At 44.4% G+C, this 18367-nt stretch overlaps 1 protein-coding gene across 1 annotated transcript in view; it reads left to right on the top strand.

Moving 5' to 3' along the window:
* C12H1orf21 (chromosome 12 C1orf21 homolog) overlaps positions 1-17724 on the top strand; it is a 211764-nt gene extending 194040 nt beyond the window's left edge. The window contains exon 6 of the mRNA XM_027935032.2: positions 13500-17724. Coding sequence (XP_027790833.1) covers positions 13500-13538 — 39 coding nt within the window. The 3' untranslated portion in view covers positions 13539-17724. The remainder of the gene's footprint in view (positions 1-13499) is intronic.
* The last annotated feature ends 643 nt before the right edge of the window (positions 17725-18367 follow it).

Raw genomic sequence — 18367 nt, 5'->3', positions numbered from 1 at the left:
ATCTGGTGAAGAGAGGGACTTGCACGCAGTTAAGAACCAGGATGTGGAGCTCTGTGTGAGGACGACTCCTGTGGAGGCTGTTTAACCTCAGAGTTGCTGTAGAACAAAAAGTAATGTTTGGCCCATGCAAACTGATAGAATGGGTTTTACTTTCTGGAGGTGTGTTTAAAAATCTCCTCCATCACTCCTCCCACAAGTAATGAGAAAACCTGAGACTATTGTATATAACTCTAAAGGATGACCCACACCTGTCCCCTGAGCACAGAGGAAGCCGTGCGTGTTCATGTGTGTTTGGGAAGTGGGCTTGGCTGCCGTGTCACCCCATGGAGTAATTTCTTGCAGCATATTGAGCACATTGTGACCATGCTTTTGCTAACAAAACCCTTCTTTGTGTCTCCTCTTCTTCATCCCCTTGTTTGTCTTCTCTCTCTCCCACGTGTTCCTCTCCCCATTTGTCGGCCAAATTGAAGCCTTAATTACAAAGAGCAAGGGTGTGACTCAGTCCCGTTTTGTTTTTATTCCTACCACGTAGCTTTATGCAGATGACTCCTTGCTCATCAAGATGGCGACCCTATGTAGGAACCACTGGTAAAAGTGTGAGAGTAAGCTCACTCCTGGTGTTCTCGGCTGCTGGTAGGATTGGGTGGTGCAGCCAAGAGAGGGAACCAGGCTCCAAGCCTTGGCCTCCGCTCACGTTCTTGTTTTCTGGAGAGTTTGATTTTCAGAGAAATCTTGAAGTTCTGTCAGCCTGGTTCTTTAGGGAGCATCAAGAGGAGAAGAGTTAAGCTTCTGAAGCAGAAGAGCCCTGAATGCAAATAAAAACCATGCCATTCTGTGCTTGAGTCCTGAATTCAGCAGCAGTAGGCAGCAATCAGTGATTGGTTTCATTTTGCCAGTGGGCAAAGGAAGGTAGCTCAGGGTACCACTAGAAGCCACCAAGCTCCAGGATGCTGGGTGCCTTGTTCCCTTGGTCTGTTCCCATTCAGCTTCTCTTTTCTCTTACTCTTCTTTAGCTATCCATTTCCCTCCTTCCCTATGATCTTGCAACCACGAGCCTGGCTTCAACCCTACAGATAACACTCTGGGATAGAGAGTGCCGATATTAGTAACTACTGCTACATTATTTAAGAACATCTAAAATAATTGGATGCATTGAACATATCCCTAAAGATAAGAATTAGGTCTGGCTTTGACTGTTTCCCGAGAGCCTAACACAGAGCGTAAGAAACTTGCCAAATGATTGAATGGTGCAGATAAGACCTCTGGGAGTCAGACAGAGGCAAATGCATGCAAAGGGTGGAGATACGATTGGAGGAACCTGCAGTAAGGGTTCAGTGTGATAGGAGGTGCACAGCTGCAGTTGTAACAGCTTGTAGCAGCATAACAGTATACAGCAGGTGTATTGCCAGGAAATAAGATAGGGGTCCAGGGGAGGAGGCATCATGGTGCAAGAGAAAGAACCTGTGCTTTAGACCCGAGCCAAATCCAAGGACTGGCTCCTGTCCCCTAGCTGTGAGACTGGAGCTCACAGGTCACTTGCAGAGTTTTTGCTGTGTTGTAGATATTCTGTAACTGGTAGCATTTATTTTGGTTGAAGTGTCCTATGTCCATATCATCCATATCATTCATACAGGAGGGAATGAGGGGTAGGTGGGTCTAAGACTGACTGAAAATGCAGTAAGACAGAAGTTCTCCTTGCAGATGGAGTGTTGGAACAGGACACTTCCCAGCACAGGGGTCGGCCTCCCTGCTCTGTGGTAGAAACATGCTCAGGAGTTCAAGCCTTGTGAACTTTTATAGATCCATTAAATCACCTTTGCTGGCTTTTGAGCTGTGATTACAGAATGAGTCAGGGAGTCAGTGGCTTGAGCACGGCTAAATTCCCTATCTATATTTTTTTTCTGTTTGAAGGCTTCATTCTTTTTTAATTCCTGTGGGTGTTGTTTTCTTTTTTCTTACTTTTATGAGCCTTAAAAAAAAAAACTATTCATTAATATCAGCCTCAAAATGCGTATAGTAATAACAGCAACAAAATGTTAGGAAAGGCAGCTCTCAACAAAATCATCTAAATGAGGAGAGGAGCTTGTGATTCCTTTAATCAGCTTGTCTTATATGTGCTCTCTGGACTCAGAAATGAGCCAGGGCCAGGGGAGGTGCCAAATGGGCAGTCAGAAAAGTCTTGCCTATAGGACGCTTCAACTATGGCAGCTTACCTTTGGAGTTGGAAAGATCTTTAAAGGGTATCATCCAACTTACTCCCAACTTTTTCTTCTTCCTCTGTGGCAAAGAATGAGACATGTCCTTATTTATCAGTCAGAACAGTGTTAGGAGGCTTAGTGTGCTCTGCATATATCTTGAAAATTTTTATTCTGAAGTCTCTTGTTATTTTATTCCTCTCTTTGAAATTCCACTGGGTGGAGGCACAAAACCTGCTCTGTTCCCAGAGAAAGCTGTCTTAGAGCTGACACTTCTGGATTGCCCTCACTGGAATGCCATTTTCTCGAACCCACAAAAGGAGTACTGAAATATTTTATGCTCCTATTTTCAAAATTGATTATTGGTGGTTTGGAGCTATGTAATCATCCCCTGCCCCCCTCTGGGCTAGTAACAAGTTGAAAATAGACACAAGGAGACAAGTGGGCCTCCAGAGTCAGTATCTGCCTTATTAAAGAGCAGAGTGATCCCAGATGCAGGTCCAGAACTAGTTTGAAATATATCTGCAACACTGAGAGCATCAGGAGGATTTGTTGTCCGAATACATAAAGAAGAGCCATTAACATAAACTAATAAAAACCATCTATCAGACTTCTTGGTATATATCCTTGGATTCTCTTACACAGTAAAGTGTACTGCAGAATTCTTTGTTCAGTGGAAGGAAAAAAGGAGGGAGGGAGGGAGGGAGGAAGGAGAGAAGAGAGGAAGAAATGAACCATGTATGTGTATGTCCATAACTGTAATAATCAAATCATATTATTAAATAATTAGAGGAATATGCAAAATAAAATTGTATGGAACCATATGAATTAAAACACAAATGACGTAGTACATTGTTTATAGACAGACATCCAACAAATATTTATTAAACACAAGTCATCTATCAGGTATTGAGAGTCCCAATAGTCCCGCAACACACACACACATACACACACACACACACACACACTTGCATGCACACATAATGTGATATGTTACATGATCTTTTTATAAATGGCAATTATTTATCGATATTAAACATTTAAGCATTCATACATGTAAAAGCACAGTGTGTTTGATCTAGTATCAATCTGACATGAATATTAAAATATCTGAAATAGCTGGAGGCTGGAGGTGGAGCTCCGTGGTAGAATGCATGCTTAGCATGCCTGACACTCCGGATTCAACTCCCAGCACCAAAAAGTAAAATAAAATAAATTGGGAAAACCATTATTAAGCCTTGACTCTTGTTGGACCTGGGGAATGGGAATGGGACTAGGATAGTAATACCATCTCTTAGGTGGGCCAGGGAGAGACTAAAGCAAATGATAGAAAGTAATGCTAGTTCATACAGCTGAGTGGAGATGTAGCATTTGACCCATTCTTTATTCCTTTCTGTAACTTTTAAATCTCTAAAAGTCAGAGGAAAATGTTAATGACAAAATGTCAAGTGGAAGAAAAGCGGATCATACCGTGGCCACTGGTCTTGCTCACAGTCCCACTGTGCCCAGCATGGGCAACCGAGTGGAAGAAAACCACCAGGAAGTGTCAACCCGTGGGCAAGGAGCCTTGCTCCGAGTCACCTGAAATGCTCCTATTTGAGATTTCATTTGAAATCACAAGTGTTTCCAAGGGCTGTCATAGTCATAGCCACAGACACAATCAAATTGCCCATCCTGTGTGAATTGCTGTTCTTATTGACCAGTTGGGCACATGGGTGACAACTCTGCATTCAGTCAGTGCTTGGTAACCCATGAAGCCGGATAGTCTCCACGTATTCAATCAGTTCCGTGGGTCCCGCCTCTCTGGTGTCCTCTGAGCCTCCCCTAGCTCTGTCTTCTCAAAGTGCTCACTCTCAGGAACCATGTAGGGCTAATCAGGCCAGGGGACTCCGCAGGATGCATAATGAAGTCCCATGGACCCTGCTTGTCTCCCTCTTCTGGGGTACCTGCAGCTTGGCCACTTTAGCCATGCCCTGAAAGAGAAAGAAAGCCAAAAGGAAGTGTTCTCCCCATCCCTGGGCCCAGGGTACCATGCCTCTCTGCCCCCATCTGACTCGTCCACTATTCTCCACCTACTCCCAACCTCATTACTGCAGCACACACTTCCTAGTCTGAAAGCAGAGAAAGGAAGGGAAGGCGAGCCCTGGGATCCAGGGTGTCAGTGCTCCTGGTGGGGAGGAAGGAAAGGAACGAACTTGAGAAGCCTGTCACTCATCTCTGCCTCTTTGGGCAGCTCAGCCCAGGAAGCAATAAAAGAAGAGGTTCCCTCCACTGTGACTGACTGGATCAGTCACAACCAGAGAAGCTCAGGGGCTGGGAGGAAAGGGTCCAAGGGAGCCTGCTGGGGTCTCTAATCCTGCAGGAATGCTGATGCTCCTAGGAGTCCTTCCAACAGTTTCCAGTTACCTGTAGGAAAAGAAGATGCGAGATTAGTCTCCCCAAACCTCCATCCATGTTCAGTACAAATTCTAGGGCAAAAGCAATTAATTCAGGACAAAGAGTTTGTCTGGGAGGCACTTCTCCATCAAGACGCAGATGAATTGAGATTCCAGATTTGCTAAAACCATCATCCAAAAGAAAGTGAATCTCAGGGGAAATCCAGAAGGGCCCAGTCTATCAAGTGGGCTGTCCCAGATTTCCTGGCTTGGGGCCACAGGGGTGGTATGTAAATCTTAGCTCTGGCATTTAGGAACACACTAATTGAGACATCCTTTAGCATTAAGTCCACCGAATTGCCTGGAAATCTTCCACAAAGAATTCCACAAAAATTTATGGCACATCTATTTATCATTATAAAAGATCAGTCACAACAGGAAAATGATTTATAAGATAATGTTCAGTTAAAAAAAAAGAAAAACAAAAAATTATGTCTATCGTAGGATTGAAACCGTATAAAAATGACATGCACATGGACAGAGATTCAAATGAAACTTGAAAACTCTGATTTATTGGGGAGATGGGGTTATAGGTGAATTTTCAAATTGAATTTTGATTTTGATTTGTTTGCTTATTTGCAAAATAGGAACAATTTTATTAAATAACATTTTGCAGAATTCCGGCTCTATCCTGGGAGAAATCTCAGGATGGAAATTGCCTCTGCTGTTTGATCTCTTTGGGAAAGGGCAAGACCCTTGAGCAACGCTGGCCTCTTAATCCACTGGTGCAAATTCTGTTTTCTGGGCCACTGGTAGGCAAGCTGTAACAACTAGGCCACATCTAATTCCTGAAACAGGAATGGTTTTGACATGTTTACATAGTTGGGAAGGAAACAGAGGATTTTCTAGCTTGTGAAAAATTATATGAAATCCAAACTTCATTGCCCACAAATACAGTTCTATTGGGGTGCCACCATGCTGATTTGGCCACTTGTGTTTACGGCACCTTACAACTGCATGCTTACAACTGTCCTCGAGTTGCAGCAGAGACCATATGGAATGCAAAGTCTGAAATGTTTACTGTCCAGCCTTTCCCCAGAGGAAGTCCCCCAGTCCCTGCCCTAGGACACCAGTTCAGCGCAACCTGGAAAACCTGGGATGTCCCCACCTTCTTTTTCCTTACTCCTGCTTATCTCCTGTTGCCTCATTGAAGACACCAGCATCAGATAAGGCTCAGATAAAAACTGAGTGCCAACCTCAGATAAAGCCTGAGAATTATGTGCCTGAACGCTTCTAAGCTACCTTCCTTACGGTTGGCGGAGTGGAGATTCGGGTATAATAAACACTCCGTGGGGCGGGGCGGGGGGGGGGGGTTAAAGCTGTTTAGTTAATACTTCTCCTCTCTTGGAAATGAAAAGCCCAGTACACTGGGATTGTTGTCACTGCTGTATAATCACCGTGATCGTTCTATATATGGTCAAAGGCACAGCTAGAGGCTGTCACACTCCCCTGCTCATTACCAACCAGACCTTCCTCCAACTGAAATAATAACGTGTGAGTCTAATTAGAATAAAGCTCATTAGAGACGGAGACAGCCATTAATGCCTCGATTGATTTTTCTAATGAAGTAAGCCGGGGGAAGGAGACTTTAACAGGGCAGCTAATTATTTTTGCTTTTCTTCAGCATTTCTTCGGCGTTTAAAACTGTTGTTATAAATTGTCATTGGACCATAAATGAAAATGCTCGAAAAGCCATCTATGGCTAAAGAGGCTCCTGCACTTGCAGCCCTGGGGAAGGGGTGGGAGGTGGGCACTTCCAGCCCTGCAACCCTGTGGGAGGAGCTGGAAGCCGGGCAGCCCCTGGGGATCCCTTCATTCCACTTTCCAGCCTCCTCCTTGTGGAGTTTGATCTGGATTCTGGCTAGTGGCTCACAGGCGCTCAGGCTGTGAGATGCAGTTATCCTGCCCCTGTGTTGCCAGTTCAGGAATGTCCCGGTTCTCAGAGAAACGTGACTCTGTGGTTGCCTCTGGGTGGTGACACATGGAGGAACAGGTTGGAAACAAAGGTGTTAGGAGACACACCTGACGTTCAGGTGGGACAGTCATACTTTATTAATCAAAATGCTCTTTGATGCCGGGTGCACGCCTGTAATCCCAGCAGCTCAGGAGGTGGAGGCAGGAGGATTGTAAGTTCAAAGCCAGCCTCAGCAACAGCGAGGCGCTAAGCAACTCAGTGAGACCCTGTCTCTAAATAAAATACAAAATAGGGCTGGGAATGGGGCTCAGTGGGTTCAATCCCTATAACACCCCCCCCAAAAAAGGTCTTTGCCACCCAGAAAGTAGTGAAGTCCCATTGCACAGGGTAAAGGGCTGAGGAAGAACAAGAAGAGGAAGAAACTGAGCCTCAGGAAGCACAGAGTTAGAAAAGTCACGCCCAGGAAGCAGACAAGAGGTAGGAGAACCAAAGTGATGCACAAGCCAAACACCAACAGAGTTCCCAGTGACATCCCAGCAGGTAAAGAAGAGGATGGGTTTTTCTGTTGGTTATTCAGTCGGTCAACAAACAACAAGGATCTGTATGATGATCATTCCAGACAAAAAGGAGCCTTTTTAGAAACAACTTGTGTCATGAGCCTTCACTGTACAACTTCATATTTGCTTTCTCTAAACATGAAATTCAATTCCCTGACTCCATTGCTATACCTAAGAGGTTCTTTAACTCCGAGCTTGGTGTTGACAGCAAAAGACTGCTTAAGGGACCTGACTGAGCACCATGGAAGAGCTGGACATGCTCCTGGGTGGTCTGCAGAGGTAAACATAGGTATTACGTACCTACCTGGGTTCCCCCTCCTTGCAGCCAAGCTGCCCTTCTGCTAAATTCCAGCCTGTTCTTTCATGGGGGGCTGTACCTGGCCTTTGTTCATACTTAGGCTCAAAACATTATCAGCTGAATTATTTAAAAGGTCTTCTTCATTGTGATTCTGCAAAATGTTCACATCTTCTTTCTTTAATTAAAGCACCAGGATGCTTCCTGTCCAGCACCTGCCCACAGCCCAGCCCTGCCTCCCCCCAAGCCCATGTGAAGTGGGCCTCACAGGAGTCATTAGGCATCAGGAAACCCTTCCTGCCCCCTCGTACAAGGGAAGCAAACATTTTGGCCAGAATTACTCTACAACCTGGTGGCGTGACAGAATGCCCCTGAAAGGGGACTGATTCTCTGGGGAAAATTTCACTTGACACAATATTGAAACCACATCATAAAGACCAAGAAGAGAAGGCTGGAGGATAGGGTGTGAAGGGAGAGCAATATGTGAGAACACTCGGAGGTGCAAGAGGGACCTGCCCATCTTAGACACAGCAGGCGCTTGGTCTTGCTCAGTTTTGTTTGTTTGGTAGGAGACAGTACAGGAGCCAAACCTTAGTAGCCATTTTCTCTTCAGGATATTAGACTGATTTTTTTTTCATGCCTAATAAAAATACTGGAATGTAAATATGTGTCTGTGTATGTATGTGTACACACACACACACATAAATATGTAACCACTTGATGGAGGTATGGTTTACCTACCTTAAAGCTGACTCACTTAACATGCACAATTCAATGATTTGTAGTAAATTTACCCAACTGCAAGACCATCAATCACCACACTGTAGTTTTAGAACATTTCAATCACTTCAGTAAAATCTATCCTGCCTGCTTACAGTCAATCCCCAGGCCCACCTCCAACCACATATTTTATTTTCTGTTCCGATTTCTGCGGTGACTATAATGAAAGGTATGAATCTTTATGATTCTTAATGTGTATTGACAAACTGCTTTTGACGCAGCCGAACCATTTTATTCAGCAGCAGCAATATACACAAGTCACATGCTGTTGTAGACACTCAAGAATTGGGCACTACTATTTTTAAATATCTTTTTTTTGATGACTGAAGCAGATCATTTTCCTGTTTGAGTGTCTTCAGGTTTTATTTTGGTTTGACTGAATTTTCACTTTGTGCACATTCCCTCTCACTGGGATCCTCTCACAATTATTTTTTGTCTTTTTGTATAGGAGCCTTGTAAGTGTTCATCATTTGCATATTATAATTTGCAGATATTTTTCTTAGAGTGAAGTTTGCCTTTTCATGTTGCTTTCTTTTCTTTATTTTTTTGGGGGGGCAGGGGTGGAAAAGTTCATTTTCAAACATTCAGTTGTGTTCATATTTTAATTTTTCTCTGTGATCTTTTGGCGTTCCCTTGAGCTTGAAGAGTTAATTCGCCTTCCATGTTCTGTTATACTGTTACTAAGATTTAGCATAGAGCTCCTCTTGGAATCTGTTTGTCTGGGGGTCCCCTTAGTCAGACACTTAATTCTTACATAGTTTAAGCGATGTGTATGAGATATTCTGTACTGGCAGAGAGTTCTTTCTTTGTTTTTGATGGGTCCATTTTTCAAGGGGAAAACTGAGGCACATTTAAGGGAGGAAGACCTAGAATGACACCATGTCAGTCTCAGGGAAGGGGATCAAGATTGCTCTTGGTCTGGAAAGATATCTGGAAAGATGAACCGGAGGGTTCCAAAGGCCGAGACCAAGGTCTTAGCTGGGAGCTGCAGAGAGGCAGGATTTGGGCTCTTGGGAAAGTATCCAACATGTTCTAGCAACAGATAAGTCCCTCTGTGAGGAATGTGGTAAATTGAGGCTCATCCTACATTAGATGGGAGATCCAAGAGGAAAATCTCTAGGTCCTCTCCCAACTTCAGAATTTTAAAATTCTATAGATATTTTTCATTGCTGGCTTTTTCAACAAGTAATTATTGAACGTTTGGCATGTTGCCAATGCCACCCTAAGTCCTGGGGATTCAACAGGGAATAAAAACTTGAACCTACTCAGAGCTTCTGTTCAAAGGAAAAGAGAGTTAATAAAAGAATCAGTATGTTAATCATGGCAGGGAGTGATAAGAAAACAAAGCAGGTAAGAAGTGCTGTTTTATCCAGGGTGTTCAGGGAAGACCATGAGGTGGCTTCTGAGGCAAGATCTAGAAAGTGAGAAGTAGTGGGTGGACTGAGAGCTGGGGGAGGGGGTGCTGGCCAGGAAGCAGGAAGAGCAGAACCCAGGCCCGTGCTTGCTGCCTGGCTGAGCGAGGATGTGCATGAACTGATCCAGACATGGCCCAGCGTCTCACTGGAGAGTTTCATTAACTGTTGGGTCAGTTGTTCTCATTTTTCAATATCATCATAAAAGTTGCATTTGAGCACCTACCCTGTGCCCAGCTTTGCTCAACACCATACATGTATTCCTAGTAATTCCCACAACTCTACAAGTTGGGTCTTACCATTCCCACTTTACAGCTGAGGAAAGAGATTCGGCACTTCCTCACTTGGAACTTGCACCTACCCTTCCCCACAGGAGTACTCTCAGAGCCCACAACCGATGGTCACATCTCGAGCTGTGTGTATATTAGACTGAATGAACAAAATGCACGTGTACAGAAAGGTACTGAAGACATCTACGATACGGCCGCACCTGTAGATGTTTAACCTGAGTAGAAAAAGTACTTTTCGGTACTTTGAAGGAGCGGTTTCTTTATCCAGTCACTCTTTGAACTGTTCCTCTGTAATCTAGGTGAACTTAAAAGTAGGAGCATGTCTTATCTCTTGCTACTCCTTAATAGCTCAAATTCGTAACTTCTTCAAGTTGAAAGGAAAAACACAATATGGATAATCAAGACGACATGTAAGCCCATAGGCAGAGGGAGTGACCAGAAAATTCTCTGTGGGCAAGAGCTCCTCAGGGTGTTCTGAGTCCAGACCAAAATGTCCCCATGGCTCTTTCAAACAATCCTTCCTTGTTGGCATCATTTGGAGTTTCCATTCTTGCAGCTCTCTGAGGCCTCCTGGGGATCTTTCCTTGTGTCTTTTGCACAAGGGTGGAATTGTGAGCAACAGTCCCCCATTCTGATTGCATAAAGCGTCTTTACAAAGACTTCCATTTTGGGTCCCTTTAAGCGGGGAGGGCGTGCTTCAGCTGAGAGATTTGCTGGTGTCTCCTGAGCCTGCTCACTCCTACTTCCTGCCTCTGACAGCTAAAGGCTTTCAGGTTCTCTTTTTAGCACAGTTCTTAACAATTTAAACGAGACATGAAGTCATGTCACAGAAGCAAGCTCCCTGTCCTGCCCAGTGGGGCCAGTGTGTAAATGGGGCCCCATATGATACAGAGATGGGGCTCCCCATAACAGTCAGATGTCATTAGAACAGCAGTGGGTGGCCGTATGCTAGCACTTACCTTGGATGTGTTTTGATTCATAGCTTTGACTTGCCAAAATATTTGGTTCCCAGAGCTGCTGACAGGTGATAATAACAAAAATGAAACTGATTTGAATTTAGTTATCAAGTCACTACAGTCATAAGAAAAAAGGGCAAAGGTTAGCTCTGTGGTTTTGGGCTTCTCTCAGCTTTCCCCACAAGTAACAGGGCCCGGCTCCTACCCTGCAGGGTTGATATGAATAATAAATGAAATGATAACTGCAAAGCAACTAACGTGTTTTCCTCCACCATCTTGCAGTAATTATAATAATTTAGAGGAATAAATACCTAGGAAAGGAAAGTTACAGCATCTTGTGTTGATATAGAGGGTTTATTTAGCTGTGTCCCTCAAAATGTGGTGTGGAGAGCCTTTCTGGTAGTAGCGGTAAATTTTGTAGGTCCTGAAATGGTCCATCGGCTGCCTAAACAGAGTTGGAGACATTGTTTTATCAATGAGTATAGCAGTTCTTCGAGGTAGGGGTGCGTCTGTTTGTCTGTCTGTCTGTCATTACTTCCAGGTTTTTCCTGGTGGAGAGGTGTCCTCTCAACCCCACTCTGGCTGGCTGAGTCTCTGCTTAGATTCGCAGCCTCATTTAGACATAAGGAGGGAAGGGACTTCACTTTCTGGCTTGGAAGCTTTCTTTGTGTCCGAGGGTCTGTCTGGAGTACAGGGCCAAGGAGGGGAAGGTTTCCTGACCCTTGTGGTAGCACAGCTCATGACCACAGTCCTCGCACACTTGACAGCCACAAGGGAGGAGGTCCCTCCTCTCCTGCTAGAGGCCTGGACACAGTCAGTTTATAATAACCACAATTACAATAGCAGCAGCAGTGAGTAATCATTGCCGCAGCTAACATCTATCAACGATATTGTATTTTTCCCATTTAATCCTGATCACAACATGGACTGAGACCATGATTATCCCCAGGAAACCAAAACCTGGTAATTTGTCTCATGTCCCACTTTCCTTTCCTAATAAAACCTTCATCAAACCTCCTGAGTCCTGCCTTTCCTGTCCAGCTGAGCCCCCAGCATCCCTGTGCAAGTCCCCTCTCTGCACCTCGTGGGTTAAGGGTGAGAGGAGCGCATCTCTTGGTATTTCCAGCCTTGTTGGGATTGCCCTGCTCCCCATGTTAGAGGTCACATTCCCAGTATTCAGGGACCATGAGGGTCTCCTTCTGCCTCTCCAATGGATGACTCAGACAACGTCTACTGAATGGTCTGGGTCCCGGCTTGGGGTGTCCTCAGCTTGAGCAGTGTCACCAGGAAGGTGGTGAATGGGGGGACACTGCTAAGTACACACCATCTTCTCAGGAACACTGATTACCTAGTTATACAGCAGGTCAATCAAGCCTGAAGTTGACACTGGACTCCATCACTCCTGCAGGTAGCAGGGGTGGGGGTCAGTAGTCCGATGGTGGAAGAGACCAGCATGCTGAGGGGTGAGGCACACTCTAACAGAACAAGTTGTCTTTATTACAATTGACTCATTTAATCTTCAACAACCTTGTGAAAAAAGAACCACTGTTATCTTTATCTTATAAATGAGGACACTGAGACACAGAGGGGTAACTTGATAGGATAGGTGGGTTAGCACCCACCATTTATGGTAGTGCTTAAATATTAGGAAAATGTGAAATATTTTCAATATACAGTTACTATGACAAACATGTGATACATTTGAGAAACAGTTGTGTGCAAACTATTTTGTTCTTGAAGTATTGGTACTTTGTGGAATGCTTTCCAGAGATTTATAAAATTTTGTTTCTAAGTGTTATTTCCCCCACACATTATTAGGGTCTATACTTTGTGTTTTAAAATAAAAACATTGAAGAATGCAAAAATGATAATAATACAGGACCTTTCACAAACCCTTATCTGTGACATTGTGATGCAAGGGGCAGGTGTGCTTGTCTCCTGTTGTATCTGTGGCATATTATTACAGAGCCAGAAAGAGTGTGTTTTGACCAAGACAACCCAGTGAGGTCAGATGTGGAACCTAGTGCAGAGAGGATAAAATATGTTCAAAAGTAACTATCACCTAGGCCGTAATCTGCTGTGCTAGTGAAAGAGTCCAGAAGACTTTGCTTTTTCCTGCATCCACAAAAAAATAAGGTTCTAGACACCTTGCTCAAGATTCAACAAATCCTTGTTTGTTGTTTTAAAAATGATTTCAGAATGAATTACAATTGAGACATCCCTGGGTTATGTGTACCACCACACTCTGTGAAATGTTATGTTCCATATACGGGAATAGCAGTTGACAGTGACTCAGTCCATCTTCCTGATGAGAAATCCATCTCCTGATGGATCGTCCATTCAGTTGTTGCTTGGTGCCAGGACCGAGTCTCACACACATGCCACACAGTTTGTTATGAATTCTTGACAACATAAAGGAAGGGCTTATTGGGGCCTGGGGAAGACTTTCATGCTTTGAGACATGTATAGCTTTAAAGTTTGTCAGCGAGTACTGAGGATGTGTCTACTTTGTGCCCAGTGGTCCCTGATGAAGCCCAGGTTCTGTTGCAAAGAAACAGACTGAAGGAAAATCAATTACCACTATTTCAGGCTCTGCTCTGAACTTCAAAAAAAAAATGAACTTCTCATTCACTTGTTACTTTTATTTTTCTTTTCTCCTCCAAGGGTCGAGATTACTGTTCGGAGGAAGAAGACATCACATAGCACCAATTCTGCCACTCAGACCAGGAGCTGCTACTGTGTAAATAGGTTACACCCCAGTCAAAATCTTTGCAAAGGTCGGTTCTCTTCAACGAACAGCGCTATAACAAAAGAAGATCGTTCCATATCGTATGCCCCATTAAATTACAGTGTTTCTTAATGAACTTTGCAAAGGAATATTCCTAAAAACAAACAAAAAAAATAACTGTTCTCGAACTTTCTTTGTTGCTGCTAGTTAAAACTTGTTGCAACTTTTCACTTTTCTTGTGTGCAGGTATGCAGCAAAATTCTGCAATTTCACCATAATGATACTATTGGTTTTACAGATGTTCTCCAACCTATTTTCTATAAGATGAGGTAGTGGTGAACTCAGATATCAACTTCTATTCTAGACCGGTTCCACTTCTAAGTCAAGCATCTCCTTCCCTCTCTCTTTCCTCCCTGTCTCTCCTGAGCGGTCCAGAGACGGACCCGAGCCTGGCTTCTCACTGGCAATGTTGAGCTTTGGAGATGGGATGATTGCTGCAGCAAGCCTTGTTTCTCTGTCTGGAAGAAGTAGAGAAGCCATTATCTATTCAAAGCATGTTGTGACCTGACTCCTACCAGTGACCTAGGAGTGGGGCGGCAGGTTGTTCCACCTAATAGGTCTCTTAACGATTAAGCTTGCAATGCTGGCTTTGGTCAGATGCAGATGGAAGTGTGATCACAATCATTTCCAATCCCTCTTCCTCGCTTTTTTTTTTTTCTAAGAAATAAACATTTTACTGTTTTTATGTATCCTTGTCTTCTCCCATTCATCCAACTCAGTGTTGTAAGATGATCCTGGGTGTGGAGTTGAGCCCGCCTTTGTGGTGACGCTGATCATGGGCCTCAAGGGCACCCCACCCATCCGTTAATAATCTACCAAGGTTTAGAAGGGCTCTAAGTGGTCAGAAGAGAGGAGGAGGCACCCCGCGACTTTTTAGGAGGGCCTATGAAACTACCCTGTTACCTTTTATTTTATTAGCAAATAAAGCATCTTATTTTATAATTCTCCCCTTCACGATGCTACATGAGCCTGCCACTTCCTTTTCCTCTAACTTCCGGCACTGGATAGGACAGTGAAAATCATTTGCCTACTCGAAAGCATAGGACATTTACACTGGTGATGATATTTGGAAATGCAAAAGCCAAAAGCCCTGGCCGTGGTGGGGAATGTTGACTGTGTGTTTGGTAGAGTTTATTTTTCCATACTATATGAAGAGACTGATCTCTTCTCAAAGACAGAAGTAATATTTTTAACAAATATTGTCACAAGTAAATAGCAATCAAAAGGAGAAAATAACTTTTGTATTTTTTTAACGTGTTTGATAGCTTTGAAGAGGGTTCTCTTTGTTACTTTCAGGGGAGGGCACCCTGTTAAACGCCACGCCAGCAGTCCAGGTTTCTCCAGGAGTGCACAGGGAGTGCTGTATGTGTCTTTGGGGGTTGGGAATTTCAAGGGCCTCCATATCAGCCACACTGCCACCTCCCAAAGGTGGATAATTAATTAAGAAAGTGGGTAGTTAGGATGTCCCAAGGTCATCAAGAGATCATGTGCCATGAAGCAGAATAAGGAGTTAAATTCGTTCTTCCTGAGATGAACTTTGACTTTTAAATCCATTCCCAAAAAAATTGGTGGCACCATTGATGGGCTAATGGTGAGGTTCCCGATCTCCTCTCAGACCTGGGCAGCAAAACCCAGGGGAAGCAAGCTCCCGTCACCTGCTATAGAAAATGGACTCAAATGTTAGCAACAAAAATCCCTGAAATCTTGTAGCCGGCAGCAGCTATTTTGAGGAACAGCTGTGGTTGTTACATAAATAGAGACACAGCCAAAATTTAAGGCCTTTTATCCTGCTTCAAGCAGAAAACTGCAGGGAGAGTCCAGTAGTCTCGGGTTTTATGTTCCCACCCCTTGTAGGGTTTTTGGCCAAGTGATGAAAATAGTTTTCCTCAACTGTCAACGAACTGCTAAACCCCACCTCAAACTCACTCACTGGGGACTTTGTTCACTGTCATGTGGATGACCTTTTCCCGGATCCATCTTCTGTTCTTATCAAGCAAGAATGAAGCAAATGTTAAACGTCTTCCATGTGACTCCTCTGTTTGGTGTCTCAGACAGTGTCTTCCCAGACAGTCCCCACCTGCCACAGGAAGATGAGACTCGCGCCTGTGTTTTTTGGTCTCCAGGTCACGGTTAACATTTTGACATGTTACACGGGTACATGGAACCACCTGTTTCTTGGGAACCTGACTTTGGAGGGTTTCATAAAACCATAAGTGCTGTCCCCGTGAAGCAGAGGCTCCTCACCCGGGGCTCTGTCTCCCCTGTTTAACACTGGATACGTCTTTGCTGTGCAAAAGTGATTTTTATCTTCGGACGCATTTGGTACCCCTCAAAATAGGTCCAAGCAATGGGGTGATCGAGCTGGGTTGGAACGAAATGCTTGGTTATGTTGGCAACACTTGCAACTTGTCTGTTTTCCATTTGTTGGTTTTAATCATAAAATTGTCAAGTGACTTGTGTTTGTACTTTATTTTTTTAATGCCTTCTGAGAGGATCTAAAGCAAAAAAAAAAAAAAAAAAATCTTGCCTTTCTTTTCCCTCTGTGTATTCAGACTTTAAGCAGCTTGTCTCAGATACAAGGAAAAGAATAATCCACGTATGTGCTGGTACGTGCTGCTCCTCCCGTGTAGGACTCGGGGAGTTGGAAGGAGGGAGGGAGAGCAGTGACCTGGTGGATGGAGGCGAGGACATGATGAGGATCAACTGAGAGGCATTCAGCAGAGAGGGTTCTGGGCTCTGGGCTGGAGCAACTGAGGATGCAGCTGCCTAGGGGCCAGTAGGCGGGGCGGAGCTGCCAACAAGATTTACAGCTGGACTTCACACGCCTTATGGACTCCGAGTTGCAGAGTTGTAAAAGTTCAGCGGTGTGTGCATAGCTTTCTTTTGGTTGGCGGAGATTCAGGATCATGGAGTACTGTGCTCATAATTGAATACGTGTTTGTTACTGGCGGACAACCCTAAAAGAGGCTTTTACCTCTGAGACGCCTCCCAGCCCCGGGCTGAAACCGTGAGTGAAGCACAGTGCTATGGTCTATTTAGGGACAAAGAAGCTACCGAGTCCAGAGACTGGCAAACTAGGTCAACCCTCAGAAACAGCGGGGGCCACACAGCCGCCCGCCCTGGGGCAGGTCCTCCCTGTCAGCAGCGCCTGTGATCTGAGACTGGCCTTTGATGACTCAAATAAGAAACGGCCTGCCTCTCGATCAGCCTTGGTCCTCGCACCCACCACCCTGGCACCCGCCTTATGCTCACTGTGAGGTGATAAAGCGCCTCTTTGTCACAGGCACGCCCAGGCACCGCCACGCCAGCAAGCCCACAGCCCCAGAAACAGTCTCAGGGGTGATGGAGCCCGCCTCTTGGCCCCCGCTGATGTCATCCAGCTTTGAGTTATGACTTTGTCCTCCTCCCAACCTCAATGCTACCTTATTCTGCTAAGGCAGGAATCTCCCCTAATTCTTCTGAAAACAGAGATTATACCTCTTAGGAATTTTACTTCAGTCGCCCATGATGGAAGGCCACCTACCCATGTCCTGCTTAGACACTGAGCAAGAATTTGAAAGTGTTCCATCTGCACTGATCCCTAAGAAACTTGGTTAAATATGTTAGTTTTGTAGGAAGAAAAATTATCAAATTCTTAATCCAGGAAAACACTGACTCAGAATCTTGGATTCTGGGACTCTGATATTTTCTTTCTAAAAGGCAAAACAATTGGTATCTAAGGTTCTCTCCCTGTCCCTCCAGCCTCCCTCAAAAAAGAAAAGAAAAAAAAGAGGTATTAGGTTGTGCTCTGTAATTTTACATAAAATCTGCCCTCCACGCTTTCTCCCCTGGAAGGCACCCTCTCTCAGAGCTTTATTTCTTTATACCTCTTAGAAACTGAGCTTTTTGTTACATTTCTTAAAACCCTACTAGAAAAATCGGACATTGTTGGTGGGTAGGGAATATATATTTAAAGGCATAATGGAAAAGTGGCTCAAAGGAGGAACTTGAGCTCCACAATGTCATGTTGGGTTACTGGACCCCCGTGTGCTGTGTAAAGCTGGCTGAGGCAACCGGCTTTCAAACTATAAATGTCCCTGCAATAAACCTTTTGGAATTTCATGAATGAGGTCTGTGAATTGCCTTTTGCCAATGAGTGGATGTGTTTTTCCAAGGAGGAAAATGTCCTTGACTTCAGCAGTCCCCTTTTTGTACGGCTCTGGTCAAGGGTCAGGGAAGCTATGGTAAAAATGAGGCTTGTGGGGAACATATAGATAGGCCTTGGGGACGAACCTTGGGACTCAGGAAGTGAGGCTGTGTTTTTCAGGAGATTCCCATACCTTATCTGGGATTTAATCTAATCTTGGAGAAGAGGAAAAAAGGAACTGAGATGTTTGACCGATACTTACTCTGTGCCAGATACTATGCTAGGCGTTTCATAATTGTGTAATCCTCACAGGAGCCTGTGAAGCAGGGTCTACCACCCCCCTGTTTGAGTAGTGTATTTTAAGTGTCGAATGTTATCTATCCGATAACATATTGAATGGAAAATGGAAAGATGTCATTCAAGTATTTTCACATGTTTTTATTATAATTGTGCCCCTTGAAACACTGTGAAAACAACCTTGGGGGGGGGGTCTACCTTCCAGATTCTCTGGCTCCTTACCAGCTTGGTTTCCTCATGGGGGGCGTTTCACTTGGCCTTCCTGCATCTGCACACAAACCAAGAGAGGCCCCTGGCTGACAGGACTTGGGTGCTCAGGGG

The sequence above is a fragment of the Marmota flaviventris genome, chromosome 12 (assembly GCF_047511675.1).
Source record: "Marmota flaviventris isolate mMarFla1 chromosome 12, mMarFla1.hap1, whole genome shotgun sequence".
In the NCBI taxonomy this organism is placed as follows: Eukaryota; Metazoa; Chordata; class Mammalia; order Rodentia; family Sciuridae; genus Marmota; species Marmota flaviventris.
This window is presented reverse-complemented; position numbering and strand designations above follow the sequence as displayed.